Genomic DNA, 18,796 nt, shown 5'->3' with positions numbered 1-18,796 from the left:
CAAGGATTGTGTGGAAACACAAGGACCGTGCCGTCATCCACAAACCAAACCTGGAGTTTTGAATTCTGCGATCTTGGAAATTCCCTCAAAATCAACAAATCCCCACATTTCTTTGCTACAGCGTAAATATCTGTGTTTGTGGCTGAACAATGCAATAAAATAATCACTTATTATCTGAGACATTCTCTGTTTCACTGTTATGATGTCAGTCTTGATTTAGTACGGCGCCGCATTAGGGCCATTCAGGGAAAAGTAGAGTAAATATCCACCATTTTAAAATGCATCTCAGAAATTTCTAGAAATAAAGGGAATTTCTGAGTTTGAAAAGTCCAAAATTTGCTCCAAAAAAAAATTTTTTTTAAATTTGAGACTGATCTCGGAAACTTTCTAGAAAAAGCAAGGAAATTTCTGAGTTTTCTTTTAAGATTTCTAGATTTTCTAGCAGATATGAGACTTTCTAGAAAATCAAATCCTCCAACATTTTGAGATCAATCTCAATAATTTCCCGTTTTTTTTCTAAAAAATTTCTACATTTCAAAAGTAAAAAAATTTCCACTTTTGAAACTCCGATATGTCCTTCTTTTTAGAAAATTTCAGAGTTTTAAAAGTTGAAAATTTTCCACCTTTCGAATTCAGAACTCGGTGCATTAGGTGACCAAACACATACACACGCATACACACACATACACACGCCTACACACACATGTGTTTGTACTCTTGGGTTTTGACTGGTTGCTGTTTCAATTGGAATATTAATAGAGCAAAGTGAGGAGAAAATTTGATTGGAATTGAAAGATGGAGGGAAAGGGCTTCTGCGAATAGATGAGTAATGACAGAAGAAACAGCGCATACACTGCATTCATACAGTATCCGTCACTCCGAGCGCGTGTGTGTGTGTGTACGTGCGTAGGGGTGTGTTGCCGGAGGAACAGTTGATGGATTTGCTGCTTCACTGCTCTCACAGATTGGTGCCTGCTGTGATGGCAGCCTTGAACTGAAATAACGTGCGCTCTCACACAAAGAGAGCTACACATAATTGCAGGCACGCTGCGTGTGTGTGTGTGTGTGTGTTGTCAGGGTCGGGACGAGCAGGTCGCCTGCAGGAGGCCATTTAAGGCGGCGCGGAGGGATGGATGAACACAAGGGCGGGCGAAACGCCACAGAGGGTAACGCAACCCAACAGGCTGGGAGTGCCGTGTTTATGTGTGTTAATAGAGCTTTTATTAGACCCTTTATCACTCGCTAAACATTTTGTGGATTAGCTTTGCCGTCTTTGATCACCGGCTCTTTTTGAAATGCAATAAAAACACGACTGGCTGCTGAAAAAACTGATCTTAAATCCTTTTTTTTACCTGCCAGTGTCTATATCAAGGGTTATTTACATCTTAGTCACAACACCTCTTATATTAAGCGCTCAAATCCTGGTAAAGTAATGTTTAGTAAGTTAGAATTGACATCATATTGAGTCCTGTTTGTCACATTAAAATCACCTTTTGAACGTAACCTTTAAGCAGGCATTAAACACTCTTCATATTCTAGTTAGAAATGCTGTGTTTCCATTGGCTGTTAGCAGAAAATCATCATAATTAACAGAAATAAAGTATTTCAAACATCCATTTGTGTGGAATTAATAGACATAATGTCTTTCGCTCATTGATATAATTCCTGAAATAAATTGACTTTTTAATAATTTTCTAATTTACTGAATGTGTCTGTTGATCGAGATTAGAAAAAAAAAACAATCAGTTCAAGCAAAGACAGTGAAATATGTGGCTCATATGGAAATCATTAAAATAAAACTACAATAAAAACAGTGAGGTTAAAGAGAATTTATGACAATTTCTTAATGTAATTGTAAGTTAAACATGTACTGTTTGTTTTTCTTGTAAGAAAATGTGTGTTTTGTTTTTATTGCTGTTGTTTTTTGTATTTATCCTAAGATTCTCTCTCATTTTTAAATCTCTACACAATGGCTTCCAGAACAGAGAATTCGTTCTCAAATGCTGCTGATTGTTTTTAAAGCTTTGAATTATCCGACCGCTATATTAGAGTTTATTCCAGACAAGCTTTTTAAGCTCCAGCATTTCTGTTCATTAAATCTCTATTCAGCTCTTTTCTCTGGGCTCATTATAGTTACTAAGCTGATGCCATGAAACTTCATTCATTTTAGTTTCTTTGTTTATTCTTGTATTCTGTCCTTTGAGTATTTGAATCGGTTTCTCTTTGGTCTGCGTTAGTTTGTGGTTTGTGGTTCCTTTGACTCTTAGTTCATCTCCCTCTGTGTTAATTAGCCCCTTCCCCTCAGGTTCCCTGCTTCCTGTCACACCTGTAGCACATCTACTCTGATTAGCATAGCTCATCTGGGTTTTTTATTTTCCACTTCAGACTCACTATCTAAACTGCTGGATTTTATTGTCCATTGCTGGGTTCTTTCATTGCTCTAACTCCATGACAAGTAAGTTGTACTTTTTTATTCATTATTAACGGGTCAAGTGGACCCTGCGTACTGCGCTTTAATTAGTTGGGGGGTTTTTTATCTTTTTTTTCGCGGTTTTGGGAAATGGGGAACAATTATTATTAACAATTATTTTACTATGACAAAATCAAATCGGTGCTGGAGGTTTGCAGCTCTTTAAGGGCAGTTATGATTTGAATGGCTTTAGCATTTGTGCTGATTTTTAACGATTCCATATACATGTTAATAGAAGATGATAAAATCTGGAAATTAGGTTTTTGTTGTAAATGTTTGGAGGTGTGAATATGATATTTACCATAAATAATAAAAAAAAAGTTAATAACATATAAAAATTCTGTTTTGACAAGTTCACATTTCTCCATCCCAAACAAAATATCTTTATCTGTTAAAGTTATATTGAGATTTTTTTGATGAAAAAAAATGACATGTCTCTCCAGAATATTTTGGTATAATTACAATCCCAAAAAAGATGAACAAGCTTTTCTTCATTATTTTTTACAAAAAGTACACATAGGGTCCAAATCCCATTCATATCGTTTCATCAAAAATGCTTTAACAGGATAAACATCGTGAATAATTTTAGAAGAAATTTCTCTTACTTTATTGTTTAAGTTTTTTTTTTTTAGGAGCAACCAAGTCCACTTCCAATTTATATTTTCAAAAATGCAGGACCAATAAAATATGTAAGCTGGTGAAAAAAACAACATCTCGTAATAGAATATTTCTTAACATTTTGTTGGTTGTTTTCTTACTTGTAAAAGGACAGTCATAATCAATATAAATGGAGTTTGGATCAAAATTTGACATTGAGTGAATTTGATCTGGTGGTAAAGATAATAAAAGCTTTAATGACCCACTGGGGATTGTTTCAAACGCCACAGCATATTCTTTAGGGGTGGCAGGAAAGTGGAAAAGTAACATAAAATCAGAATAAGACAATAAATGACCATCTGGATTTAATAATTGGCTTACAAGTAATATTCCCCTATCAAACCATTTTCTATAAAAGATTGTCTTATTTTTTGTATTTAATGTCTTCATTATTCCAGATATATTATTTATGAGGAGAAAAATTGTGTTTGTACAAAAGTGACCAGCTTAAGAGCATTTGTTTATGAAGCGTAGATAGTTTTAAGGTATTCTGGGTATACTGTAATTACATCTGAGAAGAAAGGGTAATCTTCCAATTTTGTCAAAGTTGTAAATGGGAATAGCATTCCATATAGAGTTTGGGTTTTTTAGAAGATTTTTTAAATATTTAATTTTAAATCAATTGTTTAAAGATGTGAAGTCAAGGGCTTCAATTCCACCTTTTTTCAACTTTATTCATTAGAATGTTTTTCTTGATGAGATGGCATTTCTTTTTCCATATAAAGTTAAAGTTTATTTTATTAATATTGGTGCTGATTTGTTTGGGAACATCAAGAGCAAGGCCTGGATAAACGAGTCTAGAAATGCCTTCAGTTTTGACTAATGAACGTCCTAAAAGAGAGAGATCTTAATGGAGCCACAGATTAAATCTTTGTTCTACTATTTTAATTAAGGGGTTAAAATTGTCTATTGATCTTATATTTTGATCTTTAATTATTGTGATTCCAAGATATTTAACTTTGTCTTTTATAGGAATATTGAGGAATGTGCCTTTTAAATTAGATTTAATGGAAAGTAATTCACAATTATTTAGATTTAGAGTCAAACCAGAAGCTTTGGAGAAGGTGTTGATGATTTCAATAGAGTTTTTTATTTCACATTTATTCTTTAAAAAGAGTGCAGTGTCATCAGCAAGCTGGGAAATTATGATATTTCTGTTTGCAACATTAATCCCTGTAATTTTTTCCTTGATTTTAACTGAAAGAATTTGCATGGCCAGAATGAATAGATAAGGGGAGACTGGACATCCTTATCTTTTCAAATAAAATCTTTTAGAGCAGCCATGTGACAATTTTACAGATGCATTACAATTCCTATATAACATTTGACTACTTTTAATTAAGATTTGTCCGTATCCGAATACTTCCAATGCTTTAAACAAAATATGTTCAACTGTGTCAAAGGCTTTAAAAAAATCTAGAAATAATATGAGACCGTCCCCCTCTATTAAATCTGAGTAATCTAGCAGATCCAATATAAGCCTAATATTATTAGTTAAATGTCTACCTGGTATGAATCCAGACTGAGTTTCATCAATAACTTCTTCAAGAGTATTCTTAATTTCTGTAGCAATACAACCTGCAATGATTTTATAGTCATTTTGTAGTAATGTAATTGGTCGCCAGTTATCTAGAAGAAGTTTGTCTTTTTGTGGTTTAGGGATCAGTGTAATCAGACCTTGGGTCATTGTTGGTGGAAGTGATCCAGAATCCAAACTTTCAAGATAAACTTGATGTAAAAATGGCGATACCCCTCCAGGGGGTCTTTTGTGGGCTCCAGTGTCCCTTATATGACAGCAGGCTGACAGGAAACGGGGAAGGAGAGGGGGGAAGACATGCGGCAAATGTCGTCGGGTCTGGGAGTCGAACCCGCGACGGCGGCGGCGAGGACTCAAGGCCTCCAAATACGGGTCGCGCTAACCGCTACGCTACCACAGCACGCCCCTGTTCTGAAAACTTTTTATAAAATTCTGCATTGAGGCCATCAGTACCTGGTGATTTATTTAGCTTTAATTTATTGATGGACTTTTGGATGTCTTCAAGTGTAATCAAGGAATCACATTGTTCTTTACTATTTTTACTAATTTGTTGTATTTTATTCAGAGTTAATAAATTGTGTGACAGTTTCATCAGAACATCTTGACTGATAAAGTTCTTGGGGAAAAGTTTCACAGTAAGAGATTTGAACAGGGTCTTCACAGATATTATTATTGATTTGAAGTTTCATAATGCTGTTAGATATTTGGTGGTTTTTTTCTAATCTAAAAAAATAAGAAGAGTTTTTTCCTCCTTCTTCTAACCATTTCTGTCTCGATCTGATGTACCTCCTTTAGCTTTGGAAATGTAAATATTGTCCAGGTTCAGTTGTAAATGGTTTAATCTAATCTTTTGTTCTTCAGATGAATTTTCTGGCAGAACATTGTTCAATAAGATAATTTCTTTTATTCCTTCTGATTCTACTTTCCTTTTTCTTTTAGCAATCTCAGCTCCAGTTTTCATAAACATTTTTCGAAGTTCATATTTTAGGAGTTCCCAATTTTGACTGAATTCCTTCTGACTGCAAGCTGTATTCCAATACTTTATAATTATTTGTTTAATGTTTTCTTCTTCTGTTTTATTTTCTAACAGTGCAGAGTTGAGTTTCCAGTAAGCTGTAATTTAATTTTTTCCATACTGGTTTAATTTAGTTTTTTCAATTAAAATAAGCTTGTGTTCTGATAAAGGAGCTGGAAGAATCTCTGACTTAATTTCATCAGCTATTAAATCAGACACCAGCCAGAAATCAATTCTTGATTTAAAGGAGCCTGTTTTGTTTTTGCCACATAAATTCAACTTTGGAGTTATTTTTTTTGCCTCCATACATCAATCAGGCCAAAGGTTGACATAAAGTTTTCTAGAACTGTGTTTGTTTTTGTGTTAGCCTTTGGAGGAAATCTATCTAATGCTTCATTAAGAGTCGAATTGAAGTCCCCACCAATAATAATATTCATATTATGATATTTACCACATAAGTAATTCACCCCATTACTTAATCTAACATAAAGTTGCATATTTTCTGCTTTGGTATTGTACCCATATGTAGAACCCAACAAAAAAATGTCTTCATTTATTGATACAACTAATAAAGTAAAATGTCCATATGTATCTAAGAGTGAACATAATACATCTCCACTGAAGTTGTTTCGTAATATTGCCACTCCTGCTGATTGAGTAGTGCCATGTGCCAGCCATAGTTCGTCCCCCCACTGAGTTTTCCAGAATTTGGTATCATTTGCAGTTGAATGAGTTTCTTGGATAAAACAGAAATCTGCTTTAAAATTTTTAAGATATAAAAAAGTTGTCTTTCTTTTAGTGTTGTTCCTTAACCCTCGAGCATTGAGTGAAATAACTTTAAAAAAAGAAATGCTACTAAGAGTTGTAGCTTCTAACCCTGAAAATTGAGTTACAGAAAAATCTAACAAACTCTCCCAACAGAAAAATTATATAATAAACGGAGCTTTTTCAATATTTAAATGTCATTACTTTACTGTTAGTTCGGATTCTCAAGATGTCTTCTAGTTCAAGTTCTTTCCTCTTTCCTCCTTTGTCAATAACAAAGGCTCTGGGACCGATGTAGAAAGCTGTTTCTTCTCTGACGGTCCTCTGGGGAGAAGTCCTCCTTGAAGCGCAGGTTGCTTGATTTCAGAAAAGATGACTGCTTGGCCGCCTTCCATGCCGTATCCCTGTAGTGTCTCATGGAGAACTGGATCATCACTTCTCGAGGACGACCCGTGCCTGTAACGCGACCCAGCCGGTGGACGCTGTCGATGACGTCTGGTAGTTTTTCTTTGCATCCTGGCGCTGTCTTCTGGCAAACTTAACCTTGCTACGAACATCTTCTCCTTCTTCTTCATTTATTCCCGAAAGCCACAAGTCCCATCTTCTTTTATAACGTGAAAGTTCGAGCAGCTTGTTTTCCATTTGCAACACCTTTTTTTTCTGATTTCTCAACTTTCCTGACGGTTTCTGCCAACTTTTCTTGTATTTCTTTCATTTCAGCATCGATATAAAATGGAAATTTTCAGGACGTCTTTTTTTTAAGCAGCTTTATTAAGCACAATATTTAAAGAAGGTCTCAGAATAAATGCTTCCCTGCGTTAAAACAGCAATAACAGCTCCCTATCCAGACAATCTTGGGAGAGCTTGCAAAGAACGACCACTCACGCCGCCATCTTGCTCGGCTCTCTAGTTGCGCTGACGTAGGCTTCCGTCCTCGAAGCGGCCGGAAGCCGCGGGTTTGCGTTGCTTGTCCTCGCCGCTTGTCTTGTCCTCTTTTAGGCCCGCTTTCTTGACTGAAACGGTCCAATAGAGGGCTCTGGAGTTTATAAAACCTTCTAAACCAACTGCTCAGTCTGTCTTCTAATAAACCACAACAGGACATGACATCATCACGGTCCCGTTTAGCGTTGTCCAGTACCTTGCTTTAAAACAGGACTGCTTTCTCAAGCTTATTTGGACTTTTTTTTTTTAATCTATGTATTATTTCCTTTTAAGCACATTGAGTTTACATTCGCTGTATGGACTCAACTTGACTTTCCTCCTCAGTTGAAGGTTTATTCAACTGGCTTTGGTTTTAGATTTAGAAGCAACCACAGCTTGCCTAGCTTGATTTCAGATTGATTCAAACCAATATCCAACCTTCCAATACATCATGTTTAAGCCTATTCCCGTTCTTTATTCATCCCTCTGATACAATTGGATCACTACACTACTCTCTTCCAGGTCTTTTCTGGCTATTAAAAATGTTTCATAAAGTCTGGACTGATGTTGAGATTCACATAGCTGATGGGAGGGAAGGTGTGTGTGTGAGAAAGAAAAAATGCTTTCCTGCTGGTAAAAATCTTCATTTTATAGCAGACTAACAATAATATTCCTCTCTTGATGGTATAAGGAGATTATTCTGTCTTCTGTTGCCTTCCAGGACATTTTATGTTGCCAAGCACAAAATTACATTCTTTTCCTAGAAACGTCTGAGGACGTTTGATTTGGCTTCTCTTAATGTTCCTGCTATCTCTCGCTCTCTGATGGATTTGTTTTGTTTTCACAGCCTGAGGATAAAATGGCTTTACAATATGGCGCAGTTAGTCATGTGGAGCTCCTAAAAAATAATGCCTGCGCACTGTAAAGTTCGGATGTAAAGTGAGTACCCCCGCAGGAAGGCTTCATCATAAAGTTGTCATGTTCATATCTTAGATATTAGTGTTGCTGGTACATGTGATGCAGCATATATCTCACAGATGTGACTTAAGAGCCTTTGGTATACAGACTGTAATTCACTGGTAGGATGAATAAAAAAAAGACAGCCGGGTTTTATTTTACAGCAGTAAAGAAAATGTGTTGGCTACTGTATTGAGATCTTTATGTTTTAAACAGACTTTTTTTTCTTTATTTTTTTTTAGTCTAATGGAAAAGGAATTTTACTTTGAATGGTTGGAATCGATAAACACGCACACAAAACAAGAACCTAAGCTGAAAAACTGAACCATTTTCCATCTTTGGATTTATTCTAGCCGTCAAGCACTTTAAAACTTTCCTACGATTCATTTTAGCAGTCTGAAACTTTGTTCTAGAGCTTTTCTGACACGCGCCTCATTACCAGCGCCGGAGTCCATCAGTGTGCCTCGTCGCCGTCTTGTTACAACGGTTTTGGTTTGTTGGCGTTGTGACATGTTGTCGTCCTTTTCTCTTTTTCCCCCCCCCTCCTTCCTTTCCTGTTCTGTAGCGGTGCGTCGGGGAGCAGCAGCGAATCGGAGAGCAGCTCCGAGTCTGACACGGACGAGTCGGAAAGCAGCTCCAGTGACAGCGACTACAACCAGGCTTCCCGTACAAACAGTCCAGAGGTAAAGTATGACATGGGCTCACATTTACAGTGAGAGCCTAAAGGGGCAGAATCATGTAAGATTGACTTTTTTGAGCTTTACATCATGTTATAATGTTATCCCCTGATCATAAACATACATGGATTGCTGCCTTGATTCTTTGATGCATGTTTGAGAAATCCTTTCATCTCTATGGCAACCATTAAGCTGTGCAAAATGCCTGAGGTTCAGGGGGTACCCAGCACCGCCTTTGAGACGCAGCTGCTCATTGGAGCTGCAGTTTCCAAGCATTTGCAACTCCCCCACTCAGCTCCTGCAGACTAGCCAGCAGCAATTAGCAAACACCTGATGGAACTGAGTGTCTGCTGAGCTCAACATACCAGCTACTTCTCAGAGCAACGCTGGTAAAAACGTTGCTAAATGGTTAATAGAGGAGCCATGTTGTGATGACTTCCTGAAGGAGGAGTTCCAGAAAGAGCAGGAGCTTCTTAAAGAGACAGAGGCCCAATTTTAAGGCGTTAAATCACAAAGTAATATTTCTTTTAAGTCATACTTAGTATATGTAGCATATTTATAGCTATGTCTTAGTGCAACCAGGGTAACATTTACTTGGTTGTGCTATGAAATGGCACTATGTGCCTGGAAAACATGTGAAACTGCTCCTTTAAAGTGTGTCCCAGTAGCCATGATATTTCAAATATTCAGTCAGATTTATGAAGAACGGGTTATAGTCCACTTCTGTCTGAGTTTTGGTTCTCTCCTGTGTTTGCATTTTAATTATTTCAGCGTTATTAGTGTCTCTCCACATTAGTTCATTCTATGTTATTGAATGTTTAGGTATTCTGCTCTGTGTATTTAGGTTTAGTCTCTGAAGTCGTTTAACTTAGATTAGTTAGATCCTCATTGTGTCCATTCAGTTTCTCTTGTGCCCATTATTCATCATCTCAGTTCTCTGCCCAGATTGTCCCCAGCTGCTCTGCTTTCTGGTGATTGCACCTGTTTTCCATGTTACTCTTCAGATTTCCAGAGTATTTAAGCTCCTCGGTTTTTCTCTCAATGCTGGATTCTACTGTTGCTCTTCTCTTGGTTCTCATGTTGATGCTCCTCCTGTCTTTATTTTACGTTTCTGCCATTTTAAAATCCCAAACTGCATTATGTCTCTTCCATTTGGGTCCTTATTAAAAAAAAAAACAGCAAACATAACAGTGCAAGTGTTTACAGAGTGTATTATTATAATATTATTGTGTATGATTTGCACAGGAAATTTTGAGCAATAAAAAAGTAAATTAGTAAAACTACATAGGACGCTTACTGTTGGCAAAAAAAGCGGATGATTTCTCTGCAACTTGTTGACGAGCATTTATCAAAATTTATAGATTTGAGTCTGTATTAAATGTGTACTTTGTGTGGATTAGAGAAAATCCGTAATATACTAAAACTTGTGCTCTCAATGCTTATTAGTTTGTAACAAGAAAATTGTATTTATAACAATACATTCTCAAATAAGTGTTTAGAATCCAAAATGGTCTGAATGATAAAGATTATTATATGTAAACATCCAACATGAACTGTTTGTGTTGGCATGCTTACAGTAAATGTAAAATGTTTAAGTACAGTTGAATTGAAGGTTCTTAAGTGAGCAAAGAAAAAGATTTCTAACTTAATTTTTTGTTTTTGTTTTTTTCTCTTCAGTAATTAAAAAACAAAAAAATGTTCTAAAAGATTATTGTTGGGTGGGGTTGTGAAAATATATATAGTTTCACAACCAACAGCGAAGTATTTGCTGTAGTGCAAATTTGAGAATGTTATCACTACAGCACAGCTATCTGCAACAGGAAGTTAGAAAAAGGAGCAGCTGAATACCCCCATAAGCTAATGATTCAAAAATAAGGCAGAACTTCTGTTTCATCTTCTTTGTTTGCAGGCTATTATTGTTGTTTTTTATTGTGTCTTCTGCTACTCATATGCTACCAATTTAAGGTAACTGAAGCAATCTATGACAAACTAATAGAAAACAATAAGTTGCCACTCATGTTGGCTGCCGTATTCTCACAGGTAGATGAATACATGAGCTGCTGTGCAGATTCAGGTGGAAAAGTTGCGTTCCGGGATTGCCTTTTTCAACAACTTCATGAGGCAGAACTATCCCCCCAAAAATAAGAATACAAGTCAAGTGTCCAAAATTTAGTTAACATCTTGAAAAGCAAGTTGGACTTTAAATTTTTATTCTCGCTGATCCACCGGCTGTTTGCTTCGCTCCGACCTGGACGGTCGCTAAGCCGCCTCGTCCCGCGGCGCTGCTCCGAAAGCCATAAAGATCCCAACTGCAGAGGAGCGAGTGATGCCATTAGTTATCACATTATTTTAATGGCTCGACGCTGCCTGCTTTTATAGGCTTATGCCGTCTAACACACTGGGAGAAACGCAGAAACACGGGGGGAGAAAACGACGGCAGTGCTGCAGCTTCCACACATGCGATAAAGAGCTTCCAGCACGGCGTGATACAATAACCACAAGGAACGCAATACTTTTACATTCCTCTGTAAAGATTCTTCATCCGGAGATGGTTTCATTATTTTTAGCGGTGCGCCGAGTTTCTCACTTGTTTATGACCGAAGGAAATTTAGTTATGATTCCGCTCTGATAAAGTGCAGGAGCTGCGGAGAGCACCTACTGAAATATTAATGAAGTTGTGTTTTTTGTTTTGGGTTTTTCTGTCCTCTTTGCAGCCAGAGCCCCCTTCCACTAACAAGTGGCAACTGGACAGCTGGCTGAACAAAGTCCAGGCTCAGACCAAACCGCTGGTCCCTGCACAGCAGGAGCATCATGGCGCAGGTTAGTGGAGAGCAAAACTAAACTCAAAACAAAAAAAACAAACTAATCCTGGGTAAATCTGTTAAGGCTCCATCAGCCAGGATCCGCAAACATTTTCTCCCGGGAATGAAGCACCAGGAGTGGGCACCGCTGCCAAGACCAAGCCCTGTGGGTCCAGCAGCACACCTGTTTCCGCTGCTCCCGCGGCGGAGCACAAAGACAGCAGGACCGGCTTCTGGTTCGTGTGTTTTCTTTTCAAAGGAACCCTCGCCGGCCGCTCAGCAAAGTGTCAGTAGAGGTGAACTGTTGTTTCTGCTCCGTTCAGCCCGGGCAGGGAGAAGGCCAAAGCCAAGCTGGGCCAGAAGGCCTCAGGGGAGGGTCAGAGGTCGAAGATGAGGCTGTCGCCAGGCCTGTTGTCGGGGCAGGAGGTCCAGGCCCCGAGGAGGAACACCACAGGGAAGAAGCAGCCGCGCCGGGCCGAGAGGTCCAGCAGCGTGGAGGAGAACCAGAACCAGGCATGGAGCCGGACCAACCAGCACAGGTAACGGAGGAGAGGACGAAGCCGGCTGCTTTACGCCTCTCAGAACCAGCAGGAGTCCAGACAAAAACACGAGTAACATAGGGAATTTTCACTGCTGGAGGCTAAAAAAGTTCACACAATCCAACCAGGCAGCTAATACAAAGTTAGAATAAAGACTTTTAAGGTTTACAGGGATTTTTAATTCCCAAAGAGAGGAAAGAACGAACAGTTGATGGTCATCAACAGGAGGGTTCCTGGAATATTTTGATGAGTAGGAGGATTATGTTGTTCTGATATTGGTCAATAGATCAAAACACAAATTACCACATAAATAATGTTTCACCTCTAAGATCAGAGGACAAAGAGCTGTGGCTGGAAATTTAACCCCAGCTGCACTGCAGAAACACAAAATCCTACCAAGTGTTTTTGGTCTGGTGCAAATGTCTTAGTAAACTTGAAATAAGACAAAACTAGGTTACAAGTAACTGTTCAGTAAGAAACAGAAGCTTGTTGTAAGGCAATAATTCCTTAATATTAATGAAGAAGTATTTATTTTAAGTGAAATAATCTGAGATGTCTGTGTGTGTGCGACTCAAACATTTTGCCTGAGAAAAGTTTCATGAGAAAAATAAACTACATAGAATATACAAGATTAAATGGTCAAACCACAACATTTAAGACCTGTGATTAAGGTATTTAATGCCAACTTAATTTTTGTATGACTTTAAGACATTTTAAGGCCTTAATTTTAGATATGTGAACTTAAGACTCTAAGGACGTATGAAGACTAGCTTAGGAAAGAGGGGGTCCTTACATGACTGACACCCTGGGTGAATTTAAAAGAAGTGTGTGTGTGTGTGTGTGTGTGTGTGTGTATGTAATCACCTCTCTCCTAAGCCAAGATGTTCATTTGAGTCGCACGCAGACATCTTCTATCCGTTCTTTGACTGAGGCTACTGCTAACTAGCTGTTAAATTGCCTTTGCTAGCCATCTAGCTTTATATGTGTCTATTGGTAAATGATCGCTGGTTGGCTGGACGATGTTTGTCTTTGCCACTGGCTCACTTCTGTTGTATAATGCTATGTGCATTCTGGGCAAAAAAAAGCTTGGCTCTATACAAAATGTGATTTTTCTTTTGTCATGATACAGATCTTTAATCTCATTCGTAATGGTCTTTTAAAAACATCTTAAATTTGAGTTGGTGAAACCTGTAGAAACCATGTTAGCAGTTTCCTTTCATCTGAAACAGAAAGTTTAGTCAAAATGGTTGAAACTCAGACACAAGTGTGTGTGTATCAACAAGACAATAATTCCAAACACACACATTCTCTCAAGCCGGTTTTAGAGTGGATAAATCAGGAGAACATTAACCTTCAGGAATGGCTATGGCCTTTTCCTGTTTATGGGTTGTAGTAAAAACCCAGATCAGGAAACTATTCAACCGTAATCAGTTTTACCATTTCTGACTAGAAGAAGGGTCAAATATTCACCCAGAGTTGGAAGTAAGGGCTACTTAGAGCTTTTGGTCAGAGTAGATCCACAGTGGGTTTGGGGGAAAAGCATCACACACTTCTTGTTTATCAAATGCATTATAAAAAGCTCAAAAATCCAAGGAAATGATTGCAGATGATGAGTGTGTGCAAAGCGTAATGTAGTGGATTAATATTTAGTCTGAGGTTTTCAGGACTGTAATTTCCCACAGTGGATTTAGTGGAACCATCGTTGAACTCTTTGCTCAGCTTGACTTCAGGCCAATTAGCAGAACAAAACCACTTTCCTGTTTCCTTTCCCATTTCTCTCCCTTACTCGCTTATTCCTCTCCTTTCTTGCATCCTAAACTTCCCGACTAGTTCACACATGCTGTTTTCAATTATTTCACCCCGTTGCATTTATTTATTTATCTAGTTTTCCATTTCGAACACCCATTCGCCCCCTGGAGTTAGCCCAGGCAAACATTCTGCTCAGCTGTTTGTCAGCAATCAGTAACCGGGGTCGCCGCGCCTTGCTGCCGGCTTGATCTTAACTCGGAGCGCCGCGCTTCCTGTTGTTTGTGTCTCCTCCAACTAGCCCTGCGGCGAGAGAGAAGGACCTGTTGCCCCCGCCTCTCCTGGAGCACCAGAACCCCCCCAGGCTGCGGGGGAAGCCTCTCAGCGGGAAGACGGCCCCAAGGAAAGAGCCTCGCAGCGCCACCAGCTCAGCCACTCCACCAGCAGCGCTGCAGCAGACCCCCGCACCTCTTCCTGCTGTCACTGTGAACCAGGTCAGCGTCGGCTCGTCGCTCAAAACGCTTCACCGCCGCTTTCCAACATCTGGAAAACTCAGCACCGGGTCCGGCATGTGTAGCAAATTGTTCACGCATTCTGACGGAAACGCTTTGGTTTCCAGCATGAAGATGGCATTTTCAAATGAGAAGCATAGATCATAGCTTTAGTTACGTGGCTCAACCAGGATTTATGCCGATAAAGAGACAGAAAAAAGGTTTTGTTGAATCGTTACAAAAAAATTCATTGGCATGATAAATCAGGAGTCATTAGCTGCATTTCCATAACAAATTTGCACAAAACTTTGTCAACATTCCACTAATGTCAAAAACAATTTTGCAATTCAACGTTTTCATTAAATAAGAATCTCATGTGAATAAACCTGATCATGTGATAAGTCATTAAAAATTACTGCACCATCATCTTCCTACCACTTCCTGTCGTCTCCTTTGTGTTTTCCTCCAGTAGCAACATCCTGTTGTTGGTCATGCAACCTGTTTGACGCAAAGAAAAGTTTTTCCACTGCAGCTTTGCAAGATACTCTCGTTTTGATACGGCTGAAAAACCACCTCATCCTAAAAACTCTTTATCTGAAGAGGTTTTTCTAAATTGCTGCGTTTCCGTTAAGCTAATTTACTTTCATAATTACAGCTGCACAATTTTGTGGTGACTGTAAAAGCAGCCAGTGTTGAGGTTTTTGGTGATTAAACACTGACATGTTAAACATGTTGCACCAGTTTTGTTTTCAATAACTTGGATGTGTTCATAAAGAAAAATGAACGCACCCCTAAATCTTCAACGATTTTAGATAAAGGTTTTTTAGTTGTTTTTTTTAGAATAAATAACTTTTTGAGGCTTCATTTCTACTATAATTCTAAAATGATGATGCAAGATTCAACTACATACAGATAAAACTTGCATTTGAATTTCTTCAGCTGGGACAGGGAAGCTGCCAAAAAGTTAGAAAATAATTTTTGCAATACTTCACTACAATTTGTCTATGACACAAAACTGCCAATAAAATACACAGATATTTGTGGTCCTAAAGTGACAAAACCTTAAAATATCCAAAGTTTGAATACTTTTAATACATTAAACGCATCAAAGTTTTACATCTTTGTCATAAAAGTGCAGCCTGTGTTTGCTTTGTTGCTTTCACAGGAGACAAAAATCTCAACTCAAAGCAGCGAGGAGTCATAAACGAGCTTTCCTTCTAAACAAAAGCAAACTCATCTGTGAAGGAACTGGTAGATAAGAAACATTTAGACGCATCTTTTAATTTGCATGTGCCAAACAGACGGCCGCCCGCTCGGCTGTGTGACGCTGAACGCCGGTGACATCCGGAGTCACGCAGCCAAAGCATGTTTCTTTTCACTTCACAGATTAGTAGAACAAGCTGGCAACTTGTGCCGCATAATTTGCATGATATTATCACGTTTGGTGATCCAGTTACAGACTTTGTTTTTGATTATAATGTTTGTCTACAGCAGATCTCTTTTGTTGGGGAGTTTAGGAGGGCATCAAGTCGTGGTAAATGACTCGGATTGTTTCAGAGGGTCAATCACTGTGGCTGGGTCTCTTTTCTAAGACGGTCAGGATTTTTAAATGTTCCTCTAGACTCCAGAGGGGACATATAAAATACAACCTCCAAGATAACTGATATTATTGTATTGAAGCATTTTAATCTGTAAACTTCCAAATGACATCTATCGGTTTCTCATGCAAAATTAACAGATTGTCGCACTATTATGTGCTTTCTCAAACATGCACGAAAGAATCAAGGCAACACTCCAGCAATGTTTTTGAAGAGAGAATAAAATGATAACATGACGAAAAGTTAAAAACTTTGATTTTTTTTACATGACACTGCATCTTGAAGAAGTACTGATTGAATGCAGAGATAGCTGTTTGTTAATATTTTAGCAGTTTAATGAGTTTTATCAAATTCTGGCACAACCGTCCCTTTGAGAACATTCATGATCTTGATGTGGCCCAAAATGAAATGAGTTTGACATGCCTGCTCCGAGGGAAATGAGTGAAACTACGTGGGATTTCATATGACTGACTAAATGTCCCTCTGCTCTTTTGTTTTGTTTTTGCTGTTGATCCATGTAATAGGATAAGAGGAAACACAGAGGTCCCAGCACCAAAATCACACCGAAGTCCAGGGAATTCATCGAAACGGATTCCTCCTCCTCCTCGTCGGAATGCCAGTCGGACGGCGAGGAAGCCACCAAGATCCCGTCTCTGCCAGCCCAGACGACGCGCTCGGCCATCAGCGCCCATATGCTGGTCAACGCGCACAACCACGCGCCTCTGCTCCCGTGCCTCGGCTCTGCCGCAGGGGCGGGAAGTCTGGGCACGTTCGCCGGAACTGGACTCCGAGTCAAAGACGGCGTCGGCGTAGTCGGCAACGGCAACCTGCTGAGCATCAGCAACATAGGTGCTTCCTTTGGGAACTCGGTTCCAGATCCTGGAGGGTCCGGAGGGCAGGGGAAGGATGCGGAGCCCGCGTCACCGCCGTCAAACTCGGGACACGATGTGGCTCTGTCCCCTCTGAGGGAATATCACGAGGTTCAGAGTTTGTGGGTGAAAATCGACTTGAGCTTCCTCAGCAGGGTGCCGGGGCAGACTGCGGGGGAAAGAGCCAGGATCGGAGTTGTAGAACGGGAAGGGAACACGGGGAGGGACAGGGAGAGGCAGAAGCTGACGAAAGGGGAGAGACAAGAAGAAGAAAATGAGCACTTAGTGAAGGACAAAGAAAGGCAAGGAGAGCGGGAGAGGCAGACTGACAGAGAGGACAGGGAGAGGTTTGGATTTGGGGAAAGGGAGAGGACTGTGGCGAGGGACCGAGAGAAGATTAGTCAGGGCATGGGGGTACTAGATAACCCCCCTGGGCAGGAGCAGGGTAATCCCAGGCTGGCTGGGAGGACGGAGAGACTGGAGAGCGGAGGTAAACACAGAAGGCTGGCGGCCGCAAACATGGTGGCTCCCACAGAAAAACACACCAGCAAGAGCAAGAGGAAACACAAGGTGCCGACATGGATTAAACTACAGCCGTGTTAATCCCCAAACCGTTGAGTCGTTTCTCAGTTAACCCACCGTCCCTGTCCTCTGTTCCCAGTTGGACCACGGAGAATCATCGGTCAAGTGTAATCAGAAGCTGCGCCTGGACAAAGACTGCCTGCTCCTCCCACCATGCATTTCTCCAATACACAACCACAAGAGCGGCTCTGCAGAGTAAGTTCTGATGTGGGAACACCAGACGTCCGTCCATCCATCCATCCATCAATCAATCAATCAATCAATCAGTTAGGAGCACCTATGTACTACTGCTGGTCCTCAGGTTTGGGCCCCCAACTTACAGACAAGCTGACATTTATTAGGGAAAATAACTCACACAAAAAGCAAAACTGATGTAAAGCTATGAGGTGTGATGATTAAAAGTGCTAAAAGTTAAGAGATGCTCATATTAACTACAATAACTATGACTTTTACAAACTAAAGATTGTGGTAAATTTTAATCTAACTTAAGTAGATAAAGGCAAATTCAGACACAAACAAGTAGTGAAGGTCAAATAAACTCTGCAAATCTGAACTATACTACATGGGGACGATTATCGACATTAACAATATCGGCCTCTCTTTTTAACATATCAGTATTGGTCTGATGAGTCAAACTGAGTCGATATTATCAAGCAATGTTTATTTCCATCTTGTTGCTGTTTGTTTCTGGAGGAGGATGTTCATGTGGTTTTTGCTTGGTCACCATGACAGTAAGTTAGCGCCGGATTGTTGGCGTTTAAAAGAAGCAGAGAAGTAATATCAATGGTGTGGTCGTTGTTTCACAGTTTAGAAAGGGCAGGGAAATGTATCCGATGTATAGAATATATATGATATAGGTAATTATCGATTTGCAGTCATAATAGAAATGATAACATTGGTAGGTCAGTCATGATACCAAATCTTACCAAATTGTCCCAGAAGTTATTGCGATAAACGATAAGATAGTTATTTTGAGACCATTTTCAAGTAATATAAGGGAAATGGCAAGAACACATTCTCAAAGATGAATAAACTTTAAATTGTAATGAACATTTAACACATTTAAATATCAAACTAGAGTATTATGTCGTCTCCACAACACCAGACTGAAGACTTTTAACAACCAGTTAGTTGGTAGACAAGACAAAGAAAAAACAATAAATCATGCAAA

General features: G+C 39.3%; 1 protein-coding gene across 2 annotated transcripts in view; it reads left to right on the top strand.

Annotated features, from left to right (window-relative positions):
• aff2 (AF4/FMR2 family, member 2) overlaps nucleotides 1-18,796 on the top strand; it is a 199,815-nt gene that overhangs the window by 164,931 nt on the left and 16,088 nt on the right. For both annotated transcript variants that reach the window (XM_032554938.1, XM_032554937.1), the window contains exons 11-17: nucleotides 8,888-9,005; nucleotides 11,714-11,819; nucleotides 11,886-12,036; nucleotides 12,124-12,339; nucleotides 14,387-14,579; nucleotides 16,699-17,613; nucleotides 17,705-17,820. In XM_032554938.1, coding sequence (XP_032410829.1) covers nucleotides 8,888-9,005; nucleotides 11,714-11,819; nucleotides 11,886-12,036; nucleotides 12,124-12,339; nucleotides 14,387-14,579; nucleotides 16,699-17,613; nucleotides 17,705-17,820 — 1,815 coding nt within the window. The remainder of the gene's footprint in view (nucleotides 1-8,887; nucleotides 9,006-11,713; nucleotides 11,820-11,885; nucleotides 12,037-12,123; nucleotides 12,340-14,386; nucleotides 14,580-16,698; nucleotides 17,614-17,704; nucleotides 17,821-18,796) is intronic.

This window comes from Xiphophorus hellerii, chromosome 23 (genome assembly GCF_003331165.1).
Source record: "Xiphophorus hellerii strain 12219 chromosome 23, Xiphophorus_hellerii-4.1, whole genome shotgun sequence".
NCBI classification, from domain to species: Eukaryota; Metazoa; Chordata; class Actinopteri; order Cyprinodontiformes; family Poeciliidae; genus Xiphophorus; species Xiphophorus hellerii.
Note: the sequence above shows the minus strand (reverse complement) of the source record. Positions and strands in the feature narration are given on the sequence as shown.